The 26251-nt window shown below is 42.3% G+C and overlaps 1 protein-coding gene across 1 annotated transcript; it reads left to right on the forward strand.

Moving 5' to 3' along the window:
* Positions 1-4590: 4590 nt before the first annotated feature.
* On the forward strand, positions 4591-21769 carry ATMIN (ATM interactor). The gene is made up of 4 exons (XM_066348926.1): positions 4591-4952; positions 16448-16573; positions 17334-17533; positions 18055-21769. The coding sequence occupies exons 1-4, from the start codon at positions 4626-4628 to the stop codon at positions 19865-19867; spliced, it is 2466 nt and encodes an 821-aa protein (XP_066205023.1). The 5' UTR covers positions 4591-4625; the 3' UTR covers positions 19868-21769.
* Positions 21770-26251: the final 4482 nt, after the last annotated feature.

Raw genomic sequence — 26251 nt, forward strand, 5'->3', positions numbered from 1 at the left:
TTGACCAATTGTATACTAATTTGTGAATAAAGATATTTAAAAACTGGTACAGCCTGACCAGGTGGTGGCGCAGTGGATAGAGTGTCGGACTGGGATGCGGAAGGACCCAGGTTTGAGACCCCGAGGTTGCCAGTGCTGGCTCATCTGGCTTGAGCAAAAAGCTCACCAGCTTGGACCCAAGGTCGCTGGCTCAAGCAAGGGGTTACTCAGTCTGCTGAAAGCCCACTGTCAAGGCACATATGAGAAAGCTATCGGTGAACAACTAAGGTGTTGCAACAAAAAACTGATGATTGATGCCTCTCATCTCTCTCCATTCCTGTCTGTCCCTATCTATCCCTCTCTCTGACTCTCTCTCTGTCCCTGTAAAAAAAACCCAAAAAACAAACTGGTACATAAGTTACTTTTGATGAAGATCAAAAAGAGATTTAATTTTCAGATATATAAATACAATCAGAAAAAAGGATTGAAGTATGTGTTATAATACAATGGTATTTTCTATAAACTGTAGGTATCTACATGAAAAATATGTTTTTAGATTTAATTAGCAATGGCATAGATATTTCAGTTCTCTCAGAGTGAAGCACTGAGTCTGCAGGGGCTTAATAATGCTAATTGCCTTATCGAGCATAGTGGTTTAGAGCAGTGGTCCCCAACCTTTTTTGGGCCACGGACCGGTTTAATGTCAGAAAATATTTTCACGGACCAGCCTTTAGGGTGGGACAGATAAATGTATCACGTGACCGAGACAAGCATCAAGAGTGAGTCTTAGATGAATGTAACAGAGGGAATCTGGTCATTTTTAAAAAATAAAACACCATTCAGACTTAAATATAAATAAAACGGAAATAATGTAAGTTATTCTTTCTCTGTGGACCGGTACCAGTCCGCGGCCCGGGGGTTGGGGAGCACTGGTTTAGAGCATCTGTGCACATAGGGCAGGCACTTCTGCTGGGTGCCTACATGCCTTCAATAGGTCTGTACAGAGGTGCTACATGTTCCTGGGTTGGCTTCTCATGGCTCATAGCCCTCCCTGGTACTTGGCAAGGATGTGCAGCTGGAACCCAAATGATTAGATGCTAATCATAATATCCAGCCTATAGTGGAGTCACTTGAGGCTGCACCCTGAGGCCCTCGCCGACACAGGCACCTGCTTAAGGAAATGAGACTAAATGGAACTCTTTGTGCTTGCTGGTCCATAGACACATACTATATTCAAGTGCAGGCTTGGGAACAGATGGAGCAGTAAATATACACGCAAAGACCTCTATAGTCAAAGGAATTTACTGCCTAATAAAAATTAGGTAAAGGAATTACTGCCTGACTAGGCGGTAGCACAGTGGATAGAGCATCAGCCTCGGATGCTGAAGACCCAGGTTTGAAACCCCGAGGTTGCCAGAGCTTGAGCATGGGCTCATCTGGCTTGAGCAGGGGGTTGCTGGCTTGAGTGTGGGATCATAAACGACCCCATGATTGCTGGCTTGAGCCCAAAGTTCACTGGCTTGAAGCCCAAGGTCACTGGCTTGAGCAAGCGGTCACTGGCTCGGCTAGAGCCCCCTTGTCGAGGCATATATGAGAAAACAAACAACTAAGATGCTATAATGAAGAATTGATGCTTCTCATCTCCCTTCCTGTCTGCCTGTCTATCTCTCTCTCTCACTAAAAAAGGAAAAATTAGGTAAAGGAATTACCATATTTCCCCATGTATAAGACACATTTTGAAAAATTTGGGGTCTAAAAACTGTGTGTGTCTTATATAGTGGTGGTAGAAGTGTGGCATTTCAAATGTCATAGATAGAACTGAGGACGAGGCTATATATGAAGACAGTGATTTTGTCATCACAGATGAGAACAAGCCAATGGATGGGAGTTTTGACAGTGATGAGGAGTTGTATGAATTATGATGAATAAAACTAGAATTCAATAACTTTATATAATACACTTTTTTCAAATTTCAGGCCCCAAAATTAAGGTGCGCCTTATACATGGGGGAATACAGTATTTAAGAATAATCCAGTAGGATTTTTTTCAAATTAGGAATCAACCTAATTTTACATTAAGTGGGGTCTCCAAAAATTAATAATAGCTAACACTTATTGAGTACTTATTATATGGCAGGCATATATTATATGTGCTAATATTTTATATGCATTATCTTCTTTTCATAACAATCCTATATAAGGCAGGTAGCATTACTAGTCTTATTCTACATAAGTGAAAACCAAAGCTTAGGCTACTAAGTGGCTGAGCCCACATTAACCACAAGCAGTAAGACCCCAGAGCCTGCACCCTTAAACACCACGCAGAAAAGAACAATAGCCCACAGATTCTATCCCACACATACATGTAGGGTTTTTTGGCCCACAGTACTTTTTTAATCAGAACTAGCTCCTGTGGTAGGCAGAACCCCCTGCTCAAAGATGCCCTCATCCTAATCCCTGGAATCTGTAAATATCTTACGTTACAAGCAAAGGGGCTTTGCAAATGGGAAGAATTCCTGAATGGACCCAATGTAATCATTAGGGTCAAAAGTGGAAGAATAGAGAACAAAAAGAGCCTGACCTGTGGTGGCGCAGTGGATAAAGCATCGACCTGGAAAAGCTGAGGTTGCAGGTTCGAAACCCTGGGCTTGCCTGGTCAAGGCACATATGGGAGTTGATGCTTCCTGCTCCTCCCCCCTTCTCTCTCTCTCTCCTCTCTCTCTCTCTCTTTCTCCCTCTCTCTCCTTTCTAAAAATAAATAAAAATAAAAAAAAGAGGTATGACTACTGAAGAAATCAGTGATATGACAACTCATCTCACCATTACTGACTTTGAAAAGCTGGAAAAGGCAAGTAAAAAGATTTCTCTGTAGAGCCTGCAGAAGAAACGCGGCCCTGCCGACACCTTGCTCTTAGCCTAGCAGACTCATTTTAGACTTCTGATCTCTAGAACTGGAAGATAATGAGGAAAGAGTGAAGAATATAAAATGGAGTCATTTTAACCAAGCTGTTAATTTATTAACATGAAGGTTGAGGCATGAAAAATTACATTCCTATTAAAACTAGCCTCGGAACTTAAACTTTTTTGAACTTTACAGTCCTGTGTCAATGCCTGGATTTACAAATGGACTTCCAGATAATCCTCTGACTATCCCCTGAAGGACTCAAGTACCCAGACTACCTGATTACCTCCTGAAGGACTCACATAAACATCCACCTGACATTTCATTGTCCAGACCACAGGACACGACCAGATCTGGCTCCCATTTCTGAACCACCTGGCATCTATCATCCTGACTGCCTGACATCTGACTGATAACCATCCTAGAACAATCCTAGGGCTAAGAATGCAGGACTGATCATTCTCAAGCATGTACTTTTTACCATAAGGACTTTTAACTTTTCTTTCTTTAAGAGTTTATCATGTATTGTTAGCCAAAGCCTCCAGGCTCTTTTTAAATTCCTCAACAATAACAAATCTGTGTTGTTTTAAACCAGTAGTTTGTGGTAATCTGTTAGTGCAGCAATAGAAAACTAATACAGAGGTTAATATTAAAAAGTTGGCTGTTTTCACATAAAAATCTTGAAAAACAAACCTAGTGATATCAAAGATGAGTAGCAGCCTGTCCAGGTGGTGGCACAGTGGATAAAGCATTGGACTGGGATGCAGAGGACCAAGGTTCAAAACCCTGAGGTCCTCGGCTTTAAACGCAGGCTAATCTGGCTTGAGCAGAGGCTCACCAGCTTGAGCGTGGGTTCACTGGCTTGAACAAGGGGTCACCCGCTCTGCTGGAGCCCCCTGGTCACGGCACATATGAGAAAGCAATCAATGAACAACTAAGGTGCTGCACTGAAGAATTGAGACCTCTCATCTCTCTCCCTTCCTTTAAACAAAGGGTGTATCTCTCAATTCACTACAGACCTCACTTCTCCCCGTTTCCTACGCCTGATGGGCTCCTGTACCTGACCCACCTAGTCCCTCTAGGTACTTAGGTATTAGAACCCTGCCCTGAGCTACAGTCTCCCAAATAGTAATATAATTTCATCAGTTAAAATACAGACAAGTAAATCCAGCCTCCCTAAATTGATTAACTGTCAATTGTAGCAATCCTTTCGTTTGTATAATATGACCTACGACTAGTTAGTTACTTCTCTGCAAAATGGGAGGAAAGTTAACTAATACATACCTGCTATGGCAGTTTTGAGGACAAAATGAGACTCTAAAAGAAAAGTGCATTTCCTAATGTCTGGCAACATGGTAAACCCTAAAATAATAAACGTAGCTAGAATTCACCTTACTGTTGCCTGTCCTGCTGTTGAACATTTAGGTTTTTTTCTAATCTTTGGGAAATTTCTGAACGCATTACTTTTTCTCTATCCCATTATTTCCCGAGGCCAGGTTTCTAGGGAGGCAAAAAAAAAAAATGGATCATCAGAACCAATACTTTACACCTGTTCGTAGGAATCCCAATGAAGTTTTGAAACCCATCCGCCTCATCTGGCAGCAGCTCTCCGCAGACGTGCACTTCATCGCCGACAGGGGGCGGTGCGGCCGGATGCTAATGAGCTGGGTGGCCCGGCCCCTGCCGGAAGTGGCCATGGAGGGAGGCGGGGCCTGCACACTCGGCCCGGCTGCTGTGCGGGAACCATGGCGGCCTCTGAGGCGGCGGCGGTGGGACCCGCGGTTCTGGCCTCGGGCGCCCCGGCCGCAGTGGCGGCCGCGAGGGGAGCCGCCGCCGCCTCGGGCCTGTGCGGGCCACCTGGACGGCTGAGGGGCAGCCGGCCTCGGCCCGCGGCGGCGAGGCAGCAGCCCGCGGGTTCGGCGCCGCCGGTCGGGGAGCTGATCCAGCCGTCGGTGAGCGAGTTGTCCCGGGCCGTGCGGACCAACATCCTGTGCACTGTGCGCGGGTGCGGCAAGATCCTGCCCAACAGCCCCGCGCTCAACATGCACCTGGTCAAGAGCCACCGCCTGCAGGTGAGCCCGCCGCCGGACGGCGCCTCCCCAGGCCTGGCGCCACAAAGCGCCTGGCTCGGGGGCGTGGGCGCGGGTCCGGTTGCCAGGGCGGCGCGGCCCCGGCTCCAGAAAGCGCTGTGCGAGTCCAGCCTCCGCCGGCCGGCATCAGAGGTGGCTTTCAAGTACATAAAAGGGACAGACCGAGGGGGGAGTCCCGCCGGGGAAGGTGGGAGCTAGGAAGCGGGAACGCGTACTACTAGGAAAACACTGTGTCATGCCACTCGGCTGTCAGGCTCCCCCCAGCCGGGACTGCCGGCCTCTTACTTCGCGGTAACTTCGCGAGGTACAAGCGTCTTGTCCTCATTCTATGGATGAGAAGCCGATTACGAAACCTGAGGAGTGTTGGGATTTAAACCCGGCCACTGGTCCTGAAGCCTGTTCTTCCTGCCACGCCCACAACACCTCCTTCGGGCCTTGAGGTGCGGAGCTGTAGTTCAAAGGGAGCCAGCTGCAGATGTGGCTGCGCGGTTACAAGTTTCAGTGTCGATAAAATCAGCTCAGGAATGAGACCTCGGGGAAATTTTCCCTATGGATCTGCTGACAGAGGGAACGCGGTATAACATCCCTTCCACCTTATGGAAAAGTGGGTGGTGATTTTCAGCTTTTAATGCACAGCTGTGGAGAAAGCTTATTAGAAATCCAGCTGTTCAGTCCCACTCAGACCTATTAAATCATAATTTCTCAGTCATTACAATAGAAAGTTTCCTTCCACTATTTAGAGTTTTTCTTTGCCAACAGTGACGTAATTCAAAACCCCAAGTCACTGAAAGCAGTTTTGTGCATAAGTAGCTTTTGGCAGTCTGAGTTGATTAAGGACAAAGTTTAAATTACCTAGTATATTGCATGTCCTGTCTATCCGCAGGTAAATCCTCTTTGGAAACTTCCTTAGAAATCAAGTTTCTAATAAGGATTTAACAACAGAAGTCTAATAGGGCACATGTATTGCCCATGAAGGGTAATATCCTTTTAAAAAGCACCAACTGAACAGAGATGCAGCAGCATTCTCATATGAAGATTAGGAACCCAAACAGGAAATGTACGTGGTGATATGCTGCAGTTTTCCTCAATAGTTTTGGATTGTCTCCAGGACACAAGTGAAGTAACTCTGGGAATGTGCTTCTCTTTCATTCTAAATTTTAATTAAATCCTTTCATTTGCTGTTTTTTAACTTGAGTGGATGAATATGTATTTGTAGAAATTCTAAAGCCTAACCCCCTGGTTCTCTTTAGCTCACATACAATAGCCATCACCACCTTCAGTGTCATCCCCTAATAGACAGCTAAGGTGGACATGACATCTCTGAGCGCAAGTGAAGTTGTCAGTCTAATGCAAACCTTCCTTGTGTTGGCCTGAACATCACTTCTAGGAAGCATTTCTTAACAGTTAACGGTATTTTTTCTTGAATTACTGTCCAGAGCTCTGCATCTCTCAAAACTTTATGAAGCATCTGTTAAGCATAAAGATAGCACTTATTTGCTGTTGATGGTGCAGTGGGTAGAGCATCAACCTGGGATGCTGAGGTCCCAGATTCGAAACCCCGAGGTCCCCAGCTTGAGTGCAGGCTCACCAGCTTGAGCATAGCATTATGGGCTTGATCATGAGATCATCAACATGATCCTATCTATGGTCGTTTGCCTGAGCCCAAACGTCACTGGCTTGAAGCCCAAGGTCGCTAGTTTGAGCAAGGGGTTACCGCTCAGCTTGAGCCCCCAGTCAAGGCACGTATGAGATGCAGTCAATGAACAACTACAAGTGATGCAACTACGAGTTGATGCTTCTCATCTCTCTCCCTTCCTCCCTCCCTCTCTCTCTCTCTCTCTCTCTCTCTCTCTCTCTCTCTCTCTTTCTCTCTCTCTCTCTCTCTTTGTCTCTCAAGGGAAAAAAAAGATAGCACTTATTTTTCAGGACTATGGTAGTATGTATACAATAGATTTACTTCTAATTATTTTTTTAAATATGTAAATTTAAATTCTGAAGATACCAATACAGAAGATATAATAGGCCTAAGAAGGAGGAATATGTTTGAGGAGAATACAAACTTTGACAGTCAGATCTTTACGTAGCCTTTAGTATTTCATAGTATCAGTATGCTTAGAACCTATGTAGGCATTCTTCCAGTTCTAGTCAGATTCATTTTTTAGATTTCTCTTGTCTGAAGATAGCATAGTATATTCAAGATCCCTTTCTGAACTAAAAATCTTGAACAATGAGAAAAACGGACTTTTCTGAGTTTCCTTCCTAAGTCACTAGGGAGACCTATTTCAGCAGGAATTAAAGAAACCTCACCAAGACCCATCGTTGGTTTTTTCTTGTCAAACAAGCTCACTTTACTGACTTATTCTGCCTTTCTAACCATGGTACACAGCAGCCTAGAATCTGCTGTCTTGACAGAAAGGGAGGGTGTTTATTTTCTTTAATGAATGTGACCTATCTGACAAAAGAGCTGTATCCAGTGGTAGTGACCCAGTGTGGCAAATCTATATTCTCAGTCTGGATCCTGAATAGAGGCTTTTTGTTTTGTTTTGTTTTGTTTTGTTTTGTTTTTACAGAGAGGGGTTGCGGAGTAAGAAGTATCAACTCATAGCTGCTTCATTTTAGTTCATCGATTACTTGTCGTATATGCTTAGGTCAGGCAAGCCCAGGGCTTCAAACTGGCGACCTCAGTGTTCCAGGTCGATGCTTTATCCACTGTGCTACCACAGGCCAGGCTGGATCTTGAATAGAGGCTCTTGAATTCAAATATTACTTTTGATGTTCTCTAAGTATTGAAAGGAGGAAGCCTGGGGGCAAGGACTGACTGAGAGTTCCCTATGGTTTTGAAAAGGGTCTATCTTTAGACCAGAGACTCCACTAATAGTCACGTGTGTACACCTACTTTCTGCTCTGAAGCTAGTCCAAGTTGATGTGGTTGGCTCATTTGCATAATATTCAGTGGAAATTTTCCTTTTCTCTTGGTTACAGCTATTTGCATAATTCTAGTTTTTTTCCTAGTTTTTATATTTTTCTAATTGAGATCATTTTCATTCCCTTCCACATTATTTTCTGTATGGTGCTTATTCTATTCTAATCTTTCCGCACAGGATACCCTGCCCCTAACCAGATATTCCTTAACAGAAATGATTAACAAACCCTTGTGAAGGATGATGAATAAGAGTGGGATTGTGAGGTAAAGGGTACAAGCTGCCTTTTGGTTTCATGTGGGTTCTTAAGATATATGTCTATAGTCCGTATCCTATAAGGAAATCAAAATACCCTAGTTTGGCCTTGCCTATAGGGGTAATCCATGGAGAAGTGAAAGCCGGTGATTCAGGGAAAGGGAGAGTAGGAGTAAACGGGCATTTCTTGATAGCAATTCTTTTTTTTTTTTCTTAAATAACTAAATTTATTTTTTTTATTTAATTTATTGTGTTTACATAGATTCTAGTGTTGCCCCGATTGCATCCCCCCTCCCCTGTATTCCTCTCAACTTGTTAGCCATTCTTTTATTCATTGTGTTTGAAAGCAGTGAAAAGCACAGGAGAGAGAGCCCTTAAAGAACCTCTTATCCAGCAACATTTATATTTTAAAACATGCTTAAGGGGTTTTGTATTGTGTTCAGCCCAGGGGTTTGCTTTTAATCATGTATTTTCCAGGAAGTTTTTTAAAAGCCAAGGAAAGGAATAGTTCCAAGTTGCTCTGTAAACCATATTGTACAAAGACTTCTAATTTTAAATTTACAATAAGAACAACAAAGCAAACTGGTTTCCTTCTTAGATGCTTTCTGTGAAGGCAGTCAGGTGCTAGAGTAGCTCCGATGCCTTTTCTTCTGATTTTTGCCGTGATTATTACAGTCTTTCCTTTCACCCTATCATCTTCATTTGTGTCCTTCCTCTTGCGTTTCTCTTCGGTATGTTTACTTTATTCCATCATGTTTATTTCTTTGTTTCCTCTCATGGGTTCCTTTTAAAATTATTTTACTTAAAATGTTTCATAAACATTTTATGAAATTTTTATTTTTATTTTAAAGGCCCTAGCCTGTTGGCTCAGTGGTAGATCATCGACCCGGCTTGTGGATGTCCTGGATTCGATTCCCGGTCAGGGCACACAGCTGTCTTTTCCCCTCCCGCAGCCATGGCTCCATTGGAACAAGTTCGCCCAGGCTGTGAGGATGGGAACATGGCGTTGCCTCAGGCACTAAAATGGCTCTGGCTGCAATGGAGCAATGGCCCCAGATGGGCAGAGCATTGTCCCCTAGTGGGCTTGCAGGGTGGATCCCGGTCAGGCACATGCGGGAGTCTGTCTCTCTGCTTCCCGCTTCTCACTTCAGGAAAAAAAAAAAATGTTTACTTTTATTTTAAAATGTTTCATAAACAAGCACCCCCCAAAAATACACAAAACATGAAATATTTTATGTATTTATAATTTTCTGTGTACTTTTTTTTTCAGTTATGTACACAAAAGATAAGGCACAAAGGGTCTGGTGAATTTTCTTAAATGTTTATAGAACTTCAGAACAAAAACATTGCTCTCTCACTTCATGTCTTATTGTGCCATCACCATTTCTTATCTCCTCTGTTCTCATCTCGGCCAGCCTTTGCTCTTACTGTCTCAGGACAAGAATGGGAAGAAGGCCCAGAAGTGGGGTGGAGAGACAGTGATGTCAGAAGCTGAAGAATTGGCCCTCTGAGAACTGGGAAGTCAGCAGTGTCAGGTTATTGCCACGCCTATAATAACAGCAAGGAGATTGTTGATGTTTAATGGCTGTCTTTAATGTCTCATCCTGATGTGTGATACATTCTGGTTTTGATGGCCACTTGAGCATATTCAGTGTAACACCACAATTTTTTATTGAACATTTACTCTGTTTAAAACAATCCCAAATGCAACAGAAAATACAAATATATTCCTTTCCTTGAAATGGTTTGGAGAATTTTAAGTACTGTATTTTTCGCTCCGTAAGACGCACTTTTTCCCCCCCAAAAGTGGAGGTGAAAATGCCTGTGTGTCTTATGGAGCAAAAAATACGGTATTTTATTAAATATTTTAACACACCATTTGGGTCAGAATATTTTTTTTCTTATTTTCCTCCTTAAAATCCTAGGTGTGTCTTATAGTCAGGTGCATCTTATAGAGCGAAAAATATGGTAGTTTCATTAGCTATAATAGAGAAATGACAGAAGAGCATGGCAGTTTGAAGCTATACGGCAAGCGACTTGAATGTTCCAGGCTAAAGAAATTTGGGCTTGGATAGTATTGGGATACTGCTGAAAATGTTTGAATGAGGGAGGTAATGACATGATCAGAGCTATACTTTAGAAAGATGAATCTAACACCTTTACATGAAAAAGATTGACATTTTAGAAATTAGTTAGGAGGTTATGGTTCTTACAGTTAGGAGAACTTGAATAATTATAGTAACAGGGGAAAAGGAAAGATGAGGAGGTGATAGAAGACATTTTAAAAAGAGGAGTGAAAGGCCCTGGCCGGTTGGCTCAGTGGTAGAGCGTCGGCCTGGCGTGCAGGAGTCCCAGGTTCGATTCCCGGCCAGGGCACACAGAAGAAGCACTCATCTGCTTCTCCACCCCTCCCCTTCTTCTTCCTCTCTGTCTCTCTCTTCCCCTCCCGCAGCCAAGGCTCCATTGGAGCAAAGATGGCCCGGGTGCAGGGGATGGCTCTGTGGCCTCTGCCTCAGGCGCTAGAATGGCTCTGGATGCAACAGAGCAATGCCCCAGAGGGGCAGAACATCGCCCCCTGGTGGGCATGCCAGGTGGATCCTGGTCAGGCGCATGCGGGAGTCTGTCTGACTGCCTCCCCTTTTCCAGCTTCAGAAAAATAAAAAAATAAAAAGAAAGAAAAGAAAATACAAAGGAAAATAAAAAAAAATAAAAATAAAAAAGAGGAGTGAATAACTTCTCAAAACTTGGAAGCAGCCTGACCAGGCGGTGGCGCAGTGGATAGAGCATCGGATTGGGACATGGAGGACCCGGGTTCGAGACCCTGAGGTCGCCAGCTTGAGTGCGGGTTCATCAGGTTTGAGCAAAGCTCACCAGCTTGAGCCCAAGGTCACTGGCTTAAGCAAGGGGTCACTCAGTCTGCTGTAGCCCCCCCACATCTGGTCAAGGCACATATGAGAAATCAATCAATGAACAGCTAAGGAACCGCAACGAAGAATTGATGTTTCTCATCTCTCTCCATTCCTGTCTGTCTGTCCCTCTCTCTGACTCTCTCTGTCTCTGCCACCAAAAAAAAAGCAAACTTGGAAGCAACCAAGATGTCCTTCAGTAGGTGAATGGATAAACTGTGGTACACCTAGAAAATGGAATATTATTCAGTGCTAAAGAGAAGTAAGCTATTAGGCCATGAAAAGACATGGAGGAAATTTATGTGCAAATTGCCAAGTGAGAAAAAACAATCTAGCCCAACCAGGCAGTGGCACAGTGAATAGAGCGGGGGTCGGGAACCTATGACTCACGAGCCAGATGTGACTCTTTTGATGGCTGCATCTGGCTTGCAGACAAATCTTTAATTAAAAAAAAACATTAAAAATATAAAACATTCTCATGTATTACAATCTATTCATTTCCTACCGCTCATGTTCATGGTTGTGGGTGGCTGGAGCCAATCACAGCTGTCCTCCAGGACAATACCAGATTTTTATTGGATAATGCTTAACGTACACGGGTCGTTGTATGGCTCTCACGAAATTACATTTTAAAATATGTGGCATTCATGGCTCTCTGCCAAAAAGGTTCCCGACTCCTGGGATAGAGCATCAGATTGGGACACAGAGGACCCAGGTTTGAAACCCTAAGATTACCGGCTTGAGTGTGGGCTCACCAGCTTGAGCACGGGGTTGCTGGCTTGAGTGTGGGATCATAGACATGACCCCATGGTCACTGGCTTGAGTCCAAAGGTCGCTGGCTTGAAGCCCAAGGTCACTGGCTTGAGCAAGTGGTCATTCGATCTGCTATAGCCCCCTCCCATCAAGGCACATATGAGAAAGCAATCAATGAACAACTAAGGTGCCACAGCAAAGAATTGATGCTTCTCATCTCTCTCCCTTCCTGTCTGTCTATTCCTATCTGTCCCTCTCTCTGTCTCTGTCACACAAAAAAAAGAAAAGAAAAGAATCTGGAAAAACTACATACTGTATGATTCCAACTAATTGACACATTTTAGAAAAGGCAAAACTATGGAGACAGTATAAAGGTTAATGGTTACCAGGGTTTAAGGAGAAGGATGTTATGAATAAGCAGAGCACAGGATTTTTAGGGCATTGAAAATACTCTGGGCCTGACCAGCAGGGTTGGCTCAGCAGTAAAGCATCGGCATGGTATGTGGAAGTCCCGAGTTCGATTCCCAGTCAGGGCACACAGGAGAAGTGACCATCTGTTTCTCCACCTCAACCTCTCTATCTCTCTCACTCTCTCTTTCCCTCCCATAGCCATCACTCAAATGGTTCAAGCAAAGTTGGCCCCAGGCACTGAGAATTGCTCCATGGCCTCCCCTCAGGCACTAAAATAGCTCAGTTGTGGAACAGCGGCCCAAGATGGACAGAGCATCTCCCAGTTAGAGGGCTTGCCAATGGATCCCAGTCTGAGCACATGCAGGAGTCTGTCTCTCTGCCTCCCTGCCTCTCACTTACAAAAAAAAAAAAATAGAGATCCCCAAACCCCATCCAAATCTAATTATATCAGAATAACCAAGGGTGGGTCCAGGCATAGGTGTTTTCTTTTTAAGTGCCTCAAGTGATTGACTCTTCACAGGCCACCAGGGTTGAGACCACTGCCTACACTGGACTGCCTTTCTAAAAGGCTCTGCATTTAGCATGTAGTTGCTCTCTTCTTTAAGGGTGAAGGCAATATCAAGAGGTGTATAAAATAGTTTCTGCTCCCAAGAAATGTAGTTGATTGGGGAGACTGAAACTAGAAGAAAATGATGGTATATAAGTTAGTCCCGGCCAGGTAGCTGAGTTGGTTAGAGCATCATCCTGATACACCAAGGTTATGGGTTTGATCCCCAGTTAGGGCACATATAAGAATGAACCAGTGAATGCATGTATAAGGGGAACAACAAATAGGTGTTTCTCCCTCTTTCCCACCCTCATCCACTCTCTCTAAAAACTCAAAAAGAAAATTTTTTTAATATAGCTTAAATTAGATACCATCTTGGAATTCATTGAAGGACTAGATCTTTAGATCTGGTTGGTGAACAGAACAAGGGAGTGCTGTTAATTGCGAATGTGATCTGGGCTAGGCTCTGTGCTAATCCAATACAAGATAATCCTGAGAGTCAACTACTGTATTCTGTTTTAGTAAGCATGTTTTTTGTTTTGTTTTGTTTTTTACAGAGGCAGAGATAGACAGGGACAGACAAACAGGAACGGAGAGAGATGAGAAGCATCAATCATTAGTTTTTTGTTGCGCGTTGCAACTTCTTAGTTATTCATTGATTGTTTTCTCATATGTGCCTTGACCGCGAGCCTTCAGCAGACCGAGTAACCCCTTGCTGGAGCCAGCGACCTTGGGTCCAAGCTGGTGAGCTTGTTTTTGCTCAAGCCAGATGAGCCCGCCCTCAAGCTGGCAACCTCGGGGTCTCAAACCTGGGTCCTTCCGCATCCCAGTCCGACGTTCTATCCACTGCACCACCACCTGGTCAGGCTACTCTATTCTGTTTTAGAAATGAGTAAACTGGCTCTGAGAGATTAAAGACCCTATCTATGGCCACACCACAAATCAGTGGTAGAAATGGCTTACAGCCACAGTGTTCTTTCCACTGTTGCTTTCTGCTTGAAGGGAGACAGAAGGATGTGGGACAAACTAGACCTTCAATGAAGGACAGTCATCCAAAAATGGATATAGAAGGTGGAGTTGGCCTGGCCAGGCGGTGGCACAGTGGATAGAATATCAGCCTGAGATGCTGGGGACCCAGGTTCAAAACCTCAAGGTTGCCAGCTTGAGCACGGGCTCATCTGGCTTGAAGCAGAGTCACTGGCTTGAGCATGGGATCATAGACATGACCCCAAGGTAGCTGGCTTGGCTGGAGCCCACCCCCAACCCCGGTCAAGGCACATATAATAAAGCAATCAGTGAACAACTAAGGTGCCACAACTATGAGTTGATGCTTCTCATCTCTCCTTTCCTGTCTCTCTCTCTCTCTCTCTTTTTTTCTCTCTCTCTCTCAAAAAAAAGGTGGAATTGGAAGTATGAAGAATGTTAGGCTGAGTCGGATAGTATATGAAAAGGAAACAGAAAGGGATATGTTTATAATGGTAAATTGGAAGCATAGTGAGGGATTTTATTTTACATACCTTTTTTTAAAAGAGCATTAATTAGATGATATATACAGATAATTTTTTGGAACGTCAAATTTGCTATAACATTTTAATAGGAAGAAAAATTATTTAGGAGATCATTTAAATAACCCAAATGAATATGAATATCTAGACAGTGCAGCACCATAGGATTATAAAAGATGGACCAGTGTGAAAGAGGTGAAGGAAAACTGACTGAATATGACATCGTTGAAAGATAAATTATGTTGTTTAAAAGTAAAACAAAAATGGCTTCTTCTCCCCTCTAAATTAATGGACACATACTTCAATAAGATCAACATGTTCCACTAGAGAGAAGTCTGATCCAGGCAGTTATTAATTTCTGCTTTCTTTGGATGCTCACTGATGGGAAAGGAGATGGGCAGGTTCCAAAAGTAATGAATCCTTTCTCATCAGAACATTAGGGGACCAGAACATCTAGGTGCTGCAATAGCAGCTGAGGCCTCGGCGCATGTCCTGTTGTTTCCAGTGACCTGTAGAGAGGCCCGCTGTCCCACCTTCCTTTAGGGCCACCTGGAAGGCATTTAGACATGAATTATGCTAGAGGTCATCAGGGGTCTTACACCTGAGGTTTGTCAACAAAGTATGTCATCAAAGGCAACAAGATAGAGTACTTCAAGCTAAATTAATTTACCAAGTATTTGAAAACTCCTAGCCAAAAAGTCAATCAAAATAATAAAGGATTACTAAAATAATAATAATAATAATAATAATAATAATAAAGGATTATTAAAATTACAAGTTAATATATATAAAGTGCTTAGAACAGAGCCTGACACAGTAGTAAAAGCTATGTTAGTACTGGTCATTATAATAATTATTAATTTTAAATGTAGCATGCTACATAAAAGTTGGGTCAACTAGCTTTAGCTACTTTAGGGGCAGTGTGATAGAGAAAGTCACGATGCTATTTATCAGGAAAGTGACATCATAGTCAAAGTAGTTTTTTTCAGATGTTCACACTAAGACACTGGGGGTAGTATAAAAAGCAAGGGAAGACTTAAGGATGATACAGAAATCTTGAGCCTGATAAACTGTCAATATACCACTTGCAAATAAAGAAGTGGCTTTAAGATGTTGATTAAGAACCTGTAGAAAAATTTTATGAGGTTTTTAAGAGTTTATATGTACCAAACAGAAGACAAGCCTGGAAGCGAAATCTCAACTAAGAAAAATGCTTCCCAGAATGATCAGGATGCAAACTGACCAGTGGTAGTACAGGAGAAAGAACATCAACCTGGGATGCTGAGGTTCCAGGTTTGAGACCCCGAAGTCACTGGCTTGAACTCAGGCTCACCAGCTTGAGCATGGGGGTCATTGGCTTGAGTGTGGGATCACAGGCATGACCCCATGGTCACTGGCTTGAGCAAAGGGGTCACTGGCTGGGCTTGAAGCCCCCTGGTCAAGGCACATATTAGAAGCAGTCAGTGAACAACTGAAGTGATGCAACTACTAGTTGATGCTTCTCATTATCAACTGTCTCTTACCAAATAAAAAAGAATAACTTTGCATTTTCTTTTATACATTTAGAATTAAGAAGGGAGATTACATGAAAGTGAGAAAAAGCAAGTCGGGGAAGTCTTTTTATGGCTGAATTGCAGGATAGTTAACAAGATTATGTGCTCTCTTGAGGGTGATTACACATTTGAGGGATGAAAAAGAGGCCCTTCAAAGGCGTGTTAACCTAAATGTACAAAAACAATGGGCAGGGTTTACATAAGGCAAAGATAAACTGTTTCTAGGGATGTTACAGACCTGAGGCCTGACTGCTCACCCTGATCTGCTCTGTTAGGAACCGACGGGCAGATCGCCCAGTTATGTTTGTTATAGAGCCCCGTTTTCATCCACAAAAGGCAGCGATTGTAGGTTTAGGATAAATATAGTTTAAAGGAACAGATAGGATTTTAAACAATGTAGTTTGAAGTGATAGTTTACACACCATAAAATTTACCCACTTTAAGTGAATAATTCAGTTATTTTAGTATTGTGTAACCATCATCACCACAATTCAATTTTAGGATATTTTCATTTCCCAAAAAAGATCCCTTGTTCCCATTTTTAATCATTCCTTGTTTTCATGCCCAGCCTGCTGTATTGGATTCTTTTTTGAAAATAATTATTTAAAGCAATTTTTCTTTTTCAGGATGGCATAGTAAATCCAACAATAAGAAAAGATTTGAAAACTGTACCAAAATTCTACTGTTGTCCAATCGAAGGATGCCCTAGAGGCCCTGAAAGGCCATTTTCTCAATTTTCTCTCGTAAAACAGGTATTTTACTTATCTTAAATATATTTCTCTGAGGATGAAATGCAAATGGTATAAACCTAGTGTGCATTCTGATTACTTACCAAACATCTAGAGAATTGAGCAGAAACTACCGCACAAGAGTCTTCCAGTTGGGAAAGATGAGTAAGGTGTAATGCAAGCAAAGGAAACGGGGCTTGTTCTGGAAGGGAAGGTGTCCAGAAGTAGATCCAGAGAGAGAAAACAACCAATGCAAAGAAGGAGATAATGGGTACTTCATATCTTTTGTGTGATTCTGCGCCTCCAAGGTCAGACAAGGCAGAAAGAAAATGTTTCCCCGAAGGAGTAAGAAACTGCAGGATGCAGTGAAAGAATTACTTCAGAAGCAGCTATCTTAAAAGGAGGGAGGGGCCCAGCTACTGGGAAAGAGGTGATCCAGAACTGGAAGAAACTGACAGATGAAATACTTCCCCCAGGGCTTGCTGGAGGGGGTCCTGTGGGAAGTATTGCCAAAGACTTTGTTCTGCAGCACTTATGTATAGATTAGAACCTAAATACTGGGTACCAAGAATTGTTTCCAAAACTGTCTCCACACTTTCCACAAAGCAAAAGTGATAGGGACAAGAGGCGTTTGATAAACTGCAATTTGCCTGCTTTTACATTCTTTTGATTTGGACTGCTATGTTTTATCATGTAAAATCACTGTTAATTTGAGTATGTTGATGGTCTGAAATATTTTGAGCAGTTGTAGTTTTTCATTCTGGTCCCTTTGTGTTCTTCCTAGCACTTTATGAAAATGCACGCGGAAAAGAAGCATAAATGTAGTAAGTGCAGCAATTCATATGGCACTGAATGGGACTTAAAAAGACACGCAGAGGATTGTGGCAAGACCTTCCAGTGCACGTGTGGCTGTCCCTATGCCAGCAGAACTGCATTACAGTCCCACATCTACCGAACTGGCCATGAGATCCCTGAAGAACACAGGTAAAGGGGAAGAACTGTGGCCCAAAGTCAATAGCTGTAGGAAGGGTTTCACATGACCTGGAAAGCCTCTAGTGTAAGAAAGGAGGAGTAATGGAGAAAAGTTGTTACATGGAAGAAGGGACTTTAAGAAATGGCAGCAGTACTAACAAAGGATCCGTGTCTGCTTGACCCAGTCCTTCCTTATTCTTTCTGCCAACTCCCTTTGCGGGTCCCTTACTGTGAAACTACTTCATTTTAAAGGTCAAATTTATATATGGGGTACTACTAGCTTTCTACTTTAGAAGCGATAAAACTTGCATTAGATAATGTTAGTTTCCTTATGCTTAGAGATCTAAGTTGAGTTCTAGTCCTTAGAGCTGTAACTCCTCCTCCCCCAGAAAGGTATGCTTCCTTCTTCTCTGTCTGGATGTTTCTGAACTTCTGCCTGCTGTGGAGCAGGCCCAGGTCTCAAAGAGCTGCAAAAGAAGGGATTTCTCTCACTGGGTTGAATCTGACCTCTTTTTACCTGTCATTGTTTTCAGGGATCCACCTGGTAAGAAAAGGAAAATGGAAAACTGCCTGCACAACCAGAAGTTGTCCAGTAAGACCATTGAATCACTGAGCAGCCAACCAGCCCCAAGACCAGACACTCAAGAATTAGAAACTTCAGAAATAAAGCTAGTCACTTCTTTTGAAGACTCTTGCCACTCTAAAGCCAGAAAGCAGACTCTTACAACAGCTCCAAGATATCCTCAGAAGTTGCTTTTACCAAAGCCCAGAGTGGCACTGGTTAAACTACCCGTTATGCAGTTTTCTCCTATGCCTGTCTTTGTGCCTACAGCTGACTCCTCGGCCCAGCCTGTGGCGTTAGGCGTCAATCATCAGGGCTCTGCCCCGGGTGCTGTGCACTTACTGCCCTTATCCATAGGAACCCTGATCCTCGGCCTTGATTCAGAGGCCTGCTCTCTTAAGGAGAGCCTCCCTGTTTCAAAAATTGTAAATCCTGTTGCTGTTGAGCCAATTAGTACAGGTGTTCAAGTGAACTTGAGTAAAAGTTTGTCTAATCCTTTACAAGAACTAGGGAACACATGTCAAAAGAACAGCATTTCTTCAATCAATGTACAGACAGATCTGTCTTACGCCACACAACACTTGATACCTTCTGCCCAGTGGGTGAGCCCTGATTCCTCTGTGTCTTCTTGTTCTCAGACTGATTTGACGTTTGGTTCTCAAGTTTCTCTTCCCATCAGTGTTCATACTCAGACGTTTGTGCCCAGCTCTAAGGTGACTTCATCTATAGCTGCTCAGACTGAGGCATTTCTAGATGTCTGTTTCCAGTCAGGTGGGATTTCCAGAGAAACTCAAACAAGTGGAATAGATAGTCCAGCAGATGACCGAGTACAAATGGACCAAGCTGTTATGTGCGGCAGCATTTTTGAGAGTATCCATTCATCATATGGTGTTTCTACAGACAGTATTATAAGCAGCAGCTTAGTAGGAGAGACTGTAACTCATGGCTTGTTACCTCAGAACCACCCTAAAACTTTAAATCAAGATATTGAGAAATCTGCACCAATTATAAACTTCAGTGCACAGAACAGTATGCTTCCTTCCCAGAACATGACAGATAATCAGACCCAAACTATGGATTTATTAAGTGACTTAGAAAACATCTTGTCAAGTAATCTGCCTGGTCAGACTCTGGACAATCGTAGTCTTCTGGCTGACACGAATACTGGATCTGACACCCAGCTCCCATCTGGCTCAGCCCAGAATCCTGCAATTGATTTTGATATTGAGGAGTTCTTTTCAGCCTCAAATATCCAGACTCAGACGGAAGACAGTGAGCTTAACACCATGACCACTGAACCAGTCTTAGAGTCACTGGACATTGAGACCCAAACTGACTTCTTTCTTGCAGACACTTCTCCCCAGCCCTACAGCTGCAGGGGAAATTCTAATTTCTTAGGCCTTGAAATGTTTGACACGCAGACACAGACAGACTTAAACTTCTTTTTAGACAGTAGTCCTCATCTGCCTCTGGGAAGTATTCTGAAACACTCCAGCTTTTCCATGAGTACTGATTCATCTGACACCGAGACCCAAACTGAAGGAATCTCCTCGGCTAAAAGCCTGTCTGCTCTAGAAAGCAAGGTTCAGTTGAACAGCACAGAAACGCAGACCATGCATTCTGGCTTTGAAACCCTGGGGAGCTTGTTCTTCACCAGCAATGAAACACAAACAGCAATGGATGACTTTCTTCTTGCCGATTTGGCCTGGAACACAATGGAATCTCAGTTCAGCTCCGTAGAAACCCAGACATGTGCAGAACCACACACAGTCTCCAACTTCTAAAAGGGGAGTCCACCTGTGAGATGGCATTTACAATTTCCTTCTGGATTGCAAAAATGAAGAGGGGAGACCACAGTATTAACTTTGTGGAATGTAATTACTTTGATCCTTTGAGGTTCTTTGCCTTTTGTACTTGTAAACATGAAATTTGTGTATAAATGTGAGTGTATTATAAAGTGAAGATGTTGATCTAAAAAGGATTGTATTGTGTTGCCTACATTTGCCCTTTCACAGCTAGTTTTCCCATCTTAAAAAAAAAAAAAGGAATTTCACACCTTTAAAACCCATCTGGTCATTTAGCTGAAGCTAAGCTTAACAGGTACTAGGATGCAGACTTTTCAAATCTCCAAAATATTTTAGTTGAAATGTGAATTACTTAAATTGAACCTAGAATATTTTTGACAGTGCTTGTTAGTAATTCCTGTTTCCTGATAGTAATACCTAAAGAAATTTGATGCCACGCCATCAGATTTAAATGCCAATGCTGAAATGGATTGAGACTATGCTCCTTGCAGCTTCCTCTGCTTTGACATCTCTTTTCTGACTTGCAGACACAAAAGAAAATTACATCTGCCTTTAGCTTTTTAGGCAGTGTTCATGTAGTTATTGTCATTCCTTCTCTACATGAACTATTATTGATACCAATGTAAGAGTACAATATTTCCCCAGAAGATGTGTATTACAAAAGTACTGCTTGAAGTAGTAACAACCAGCACTTAGTGTAAATAGTGATCCTTCCAGTCTAATAACAGTCATTCCAGTGGGTTGTGAAGTCATGCCTTTTTAGCTCATTCTGGGATGTGCCCTACAAACATCCCCTCCCGTTCCCTACAGTAGGCCGTCCAGAGCTGTTTGTCAAAGTACACAGACTGGAGCTGAGTTTTCTCACTCTAAATGTTTAAAAAAAAAACAATGGAATGGGACAAGGACATTCCTCTTCTAAATTGCAGTACATTTCATTAGCTTGAAAGGGAAGAGTGCAATCAACAGTTACTTTAAAGTGATTCTTCTTTTTATCCACCTCTCATCTTTTCCTTGACTAATGAAAGACATTGGTCTAGCAAGGATATTCTCTGTGCCTTGAGGATAGTAATTAGAATAGATCCAGCTTCTGCATTTTGTTGCTTTGTTTAGAAATGGAAGTACTAACCAGTGTTCAAAGAAAACTGAGGTGAACTGATGCTTCAGTAATCAAGAACATCTATGTTTTGTGATGGGAACATGAACAAGGATGCTTTGGGGGTTTTCTGAATTTCAGAAATCCTGAATACTTGATTGTTGGCCAACTTTCAAGCAAGTAAAAATCAGTATAGCCTATAGGTTTTCTAACTTGACCCGCCCCTTACCACCACCCCCCCCAATGCTCTGTTCTGTGGCAGACACTTGTGCCGCTGAAGGCTAATCCTCAAAGTAAAACCTAAGGAGGGGACTATTGATTCTTTAAATTGTGTTGCTGATTCCTGTTTCATAGAATTAGTATTCATAATGGATATCCTAGACATAGGAACTTGACCGGGTAGATAAAAGTTTGCTTTGGTCACAGTTTCCTTTGAACATGGATTCCAAAACAAACAAAGCCTTAACTTAGGATTTCATTGTGTTTTAGAATTATCACTGCCTTAATGTCCAAACATCTATTTAAATCCTCCTAGTAAAGGAGAAATGCATGTTTATGGCTCTTTGTAAATATAAATGCAGTGATCTAATGACTTAAAAAAAAATTTTTTTTTTGTCTCTGTGACAGTGTTTGTAAATCCAGCCAGTAAAGTTATTTACAGAAAATGGAGCATGTGATAGTTCTTCATGTACAAGTAAGAACTGCTTTCCCTCAAACCTTAGTTCCCTGAATTGTCCTAAGATTATTTGTAAAAACTGAAATTCGGTGATTAAAGAGAAGTAAGAATTCTCCCTTTTTGTGTGAATTCTTCAACCTACTCTTAATGTGACTTACGTTGTTGCCTTAATTTGTTCACAAACTCATTGTCTTCTGAAAGTCACATGATGAAATGATTGTGCTAGTTATTTTCATTATTGTTTTACCTTTGGTTATAAAAATATGTTAACAGTTTTCCTAATACAAAATGAAAAGATACTCCATTACCAAATATTCTATTTTGATATAAAGTTTTTATTGTGATGAAAACTATACATCTTAGGATTTAAGTTTTTAGAAAATTTATTCAAACAAAATTAGTACAGCTCATGCATTTTCCAAATGTGGCCATTTTATATATATTGGGGTGACTTTTTGTAAATAATGTGGTTCTGGCTTAAGAACAAAAGTGGGTTAGAATATGAGTAGTTCTTTGCTCAGTCACTAATTTGCAGGAAAACCAAATACTGCTTCTGGCTCCCTTGACATAAAGGAAAAATAAAGGTAGAAAATTTTTATAGACTTACCTGAAAGATGCCATGTAAGATTTGAAGCTACTTTTTTAAAAATTGATGGCCTGACCTATGGTGGCGCAATGGGTAAAGCATAAACCTGGTACGCTAAGGTCACTGGTTCGAAATCCCAGGCTTCCCCATTCAAGGCACATAAGAGAAGCAACTACTACCAGTTTATGCTTCCCACGCCTCCCCCACCATGTTTCTTTTTCCTCTCTCTAAAATCAATAAATAAAATCTTTAAAAAAAAAAAAAAGAAAGAAAAAACACTGGGTTAGACCATTGTCCCAATACACCAAGATTGTGGGTTTGATCCCCAGTCAGGTCAACAACAAAAATCAATCGGTTTTTAAAAATCGATTGATTTTAGTGAGAGAGACAGAAACACTGATCTGTTCCTGTATGCGCCCTGACCGGGGAATGAACTGCCAAACTCTGCCTATCTGGACAGTACTCCAACCAACCAAGCCATCCAGCCAAGGCTAAAGCTATTTTTTTTTTTTTTAAGAGAGTCAGAGAGAGGGATAGATAGGAACAGACAGACAGGAACGGAGAGAGATGAGAAGCATCAATCATCAGTTTTTCGTTGGGACACTTTAGTTGTTCATTGATTGCTTTCTCATATGTGCCTTGACCGCGGGCCTTCAGCAGACTGAGTAACCCCTTGCTCGAGCCAGCGACCTTGGGTCCAAGCTGGTAAGCTTTGCTCAAACCAGATGAGCCCCACGCTCAAGCTGGCGACCTCAGGGTCTCTAACCTGGGTCCTTCCGCATCCCAGTCCTATGCTTTATCCACTGCGCCACTGCCTGGTCAGGCTGAAGCTACTTTTGATAAGAAAATGTATCAGTCATTCTAGTTATAAAGTTGTATTGTTTTATTTATAGTGGCAAATGACAGGTTGATATTTACATGTAACCCTGTATGGCCTTAATTTTAGAATGTCTATCTTAATTCTAGTACAAAACTGCTCATCAAAACCTGCCATCTAATACTGACTCCAAAGAGTATTTACTAGTATATTTAAATCATGCTTTTCAAACTTGTCCTCAGAAGGCTCATGCAATTGGAGGGGATTCAGGAATGAAGCCTTTAAAGTCTCAAGTATACAATTTTATTTTTCCTGTATTTCACAACACTGTGTGTTCTCATCTGAAGTGTGTTAAAGTACCACTGATTAGATTTGACACTATGAGAGGACATGTCAATTTTTGTCGAATGACATGAATTTTAATCTAGCTTCCTCGGCAAGATGTTGGCTAGTGTAGCCCTGGTTGGTTGTCTCAGTGTAGATAGAGCATTGGCCTGGCATGTGGACTTCTGGGTTCCATCCCCGGTCAGGGCATACATGAGAAGTGACCATCTGCTTTTCTTCCCCTCCTTCTCCTCCCTTCTCTCTCTCTTCTGCCAGTGGCTGGATTGGTTCAAGAGTTGGCCTCAGGCGCTGAGGATAGCTCTGTTAATTAGAGCCATCTCCAGACAGGGTTGCCGGGTAAATCTCGGTTGGGGTGCATGCAGGAGTCTATTTCTCCCTTCCTCTCACTTAAAAAATAAAGTAAAAAAGATGTTGGCTAGTATAATGTCCTTATGGTCAAGAAGATAGTCTGGGCCCTGGCCAGTTGGCTCAGCAGTAGAGCGTCAGCCAGGCGTGTGGAAGTCTCAGGTTCGATTCCCAGCCAGGGTACACAGGAGAAGCGCCTATCTGCTTCTCCACCCCTCCCCCTTCGCTTCTCTTTCTCTCTCTTCTCCTGCAGCCAAGACACTATTGGAGCAAAAGCTGGCTTGGGCACTGAGGATGGCTCCACGGCCTCTGCCTCAGGCACTAGAATGGCTCTGATTGCAATGGAGCAACAGCCCAGATGTGGGCAGAGCATCGCCCCCTAGTGGGCATGCCGGGTGGATCCCAGTCAGGTGCATTCAGGAGTCTATCTCTCTGTGTCCCCACTTCTAACTTTGGAAAAATACAAAAAAAAAAAAAAAAAAAAGATAGTCTGCTAAATACTGTTGTTTTGCAGTGTTTCCTACTGAAGGATTTTCTCAGTCTTGTGAATGGTATTTATTAGATATACTGATAGATGTTTAAGTATCAAGAGAGACAGGTGAAAGAGCAAGTGGAGAGGATTCTCAAGTTGTAGGTTCTACATTTTAAAATATGGATGTGCTGCCTGACCAGGCGGTGGTGCAGTGGATAGAGCATCGGACTGAGACATGGAGGACCCAGGTTCGAAACTCCAAGGTCGCCAGCTTGAGCGCGGGCTCATCTGGTTTGAGCAAGGCTCACCTGCTTAAGCCCAAGGTCTCTGGCTTGAGCAAGGGGTCGCTCAGTCTGCTGTAGCCCCTCCCCCTCCGTCCAGTCAAGGCACATATGAGAAAGCTATCAATGAACAACTAAGGTGCCGCAACGAGAAACTGATGCTTCTCATCTCTCTCCCTTCCTGTCTGTCCCTATCTATCCCTCTCTCTGTTTCTGTCACACAAAAAAAAGAACGAAAAATCTCAAAGATATTCAGAAAAAAGACAATTAAAATATCCAAGATAAAAGAGGTTTTTAAAAATATGGATGTATTGGCCTTGGCTGGGTGGCTCTGTAGATAAGAGCATCATCCTGGTGTGCTGATCTCATGGGTTCCATCCCCAGTAGGGTACATACGAGAAGCAACAAATGGTGCACAACTAAATGGAACTAAGGGGAACAACGAGTTGATGCTTTTCTCTCTCTCTTTCCCTTTCTCCCTCCCCCTTCTTCTCTCAAATCAATAGATAAAATTGTTTTACATATGCATGTTTTTTGTTTTTTTTCCACTTTTACTTATTTTACTTTTTTGACTTTTTGTTTTCTTTTTTTTATTGTAGTTGCTTTTTTGTTTTCTGTTTGTTTTTATTTTTGCTTTTAAAAATATGCATGTTTGAAAGGAGCAAGTGCCCAAATTATGTGAATGAATAAAAGCATTGTCTATAATGCTTGAACTGGAAGAGTACCAATATTCACTCACTTCTTTCAACAAACTTAAGAAAAAACTTCAAATTTTATATTGCCTTACTAATAATAAGCACATTTGTAATTTTATTCTAAATCCACAAATTCAAAAATAGTCAAGGTTAGCTAATGTAGAACTTTACTCTCATGCAAGTTACTATTTCAAGACATAAGGCTAGAAAACTAAACAACAAAATGAAAACAAGTGATACTCTTTTTTAGTTTATCAGTAAAATTATCTCAGAAAATGACAAAAGAATTGAAAAAATGTATCTCCATGGCAACTTTTGTCATTCTCAAAAGTACTTATGTTATCTCAACGTGAACAAGCCTTTTTCCCTAAAGGAGTGAGTTTGGTAGCATGGCACGTGTCAATAAGACCTTGTTCCAAGTCTGGCATCTTCTTATTGCTTCTGCCTACAGCTCTTTACTTTGCTTTCTGGTGATCCACTGCTTTTTCCATATCCTAGGCACTTGGTTTTATGATTGCATCTCAAACATATTGCTGCTTAGGGCTGATTTTTTTATTTATTTATTTATTTTTTACAGAGACAGAGTGAGTCAGAGAGAGGGATAGACAGGGACAGACAGACAGGAATGAAGAGAGATGAGAAGCATCAATCATTAGTTTTTCATTGCGCATTGTAAGACCTTAATTGTTCATTGATTGTTTTCTCAAGGCCCATATGTGCCTTGACCATGGGCCTTCAGGAGACCGAGTAGCCCCTTGCTGGAGCCAGCAACCTTAGGTTCAAGCTGGTGGGCTTTTGCTCAAACCAGATGAGCCCGTGCTCAAGCTGGCGACCTTGGAGTCTCAAACCTGGGTCCTCTGCATCCCAGTCCAACGCTCTATCCACTGCGCCACTGCCTGGTCAGGCCTTCAAGCTGAATTTGAAACGATTCCTCTCCTACTTTATCATCTTTTTCCTGTGCTCTAACAAAAAAATTTAGTGAGTGACCTCAGGGCCCTGGCTGGTTGGCTCAGCAGTAGAGCGTTGGCCCGGCATGTGGAAGTCCTGGATTTG

The sequence above is a fragment of the Saccopteryx leptura genome, chromosome 9 (assembly GCF_036850995.1).
Source record: "Saccopteryx leptura isolate mSacLep1 chromosome 9, mSacLep1_pri_phased_curated, whole genome shotgun sequence".
NCBI classification, from domain to species: Eukaryota; Metazoa; Chordata; class Mammalia; order Chiroptera; family Emballonuridae; genus Saccopteryx; species Saccopteryx leptura.

Bases quoted from the DNA above. Each gene is read 5' to 3' on its own strand.
- ATMIN (XM_066348926.1), top strand. From the start codon at position 4,626: ATGGCGGCCTCTGAGGCGGCGGCGGTGGGACCCGCGGTTCTGGCCTCG. The intron at 16,574-17,333 runs GTATTTTACTTA...TGTTCTTCCTAG, and splicing joins AATTTTCTCTCGTAAAACAG to CACTTTATGAAAATGCACGC. The intron at 17,534-18,054 runs GTAAAGGGGAAG...CATTGTTTTCAG, and splicing joins GAGATCCCTGAAGAACACAG to GGATCCACCTGGTAAGAAAA.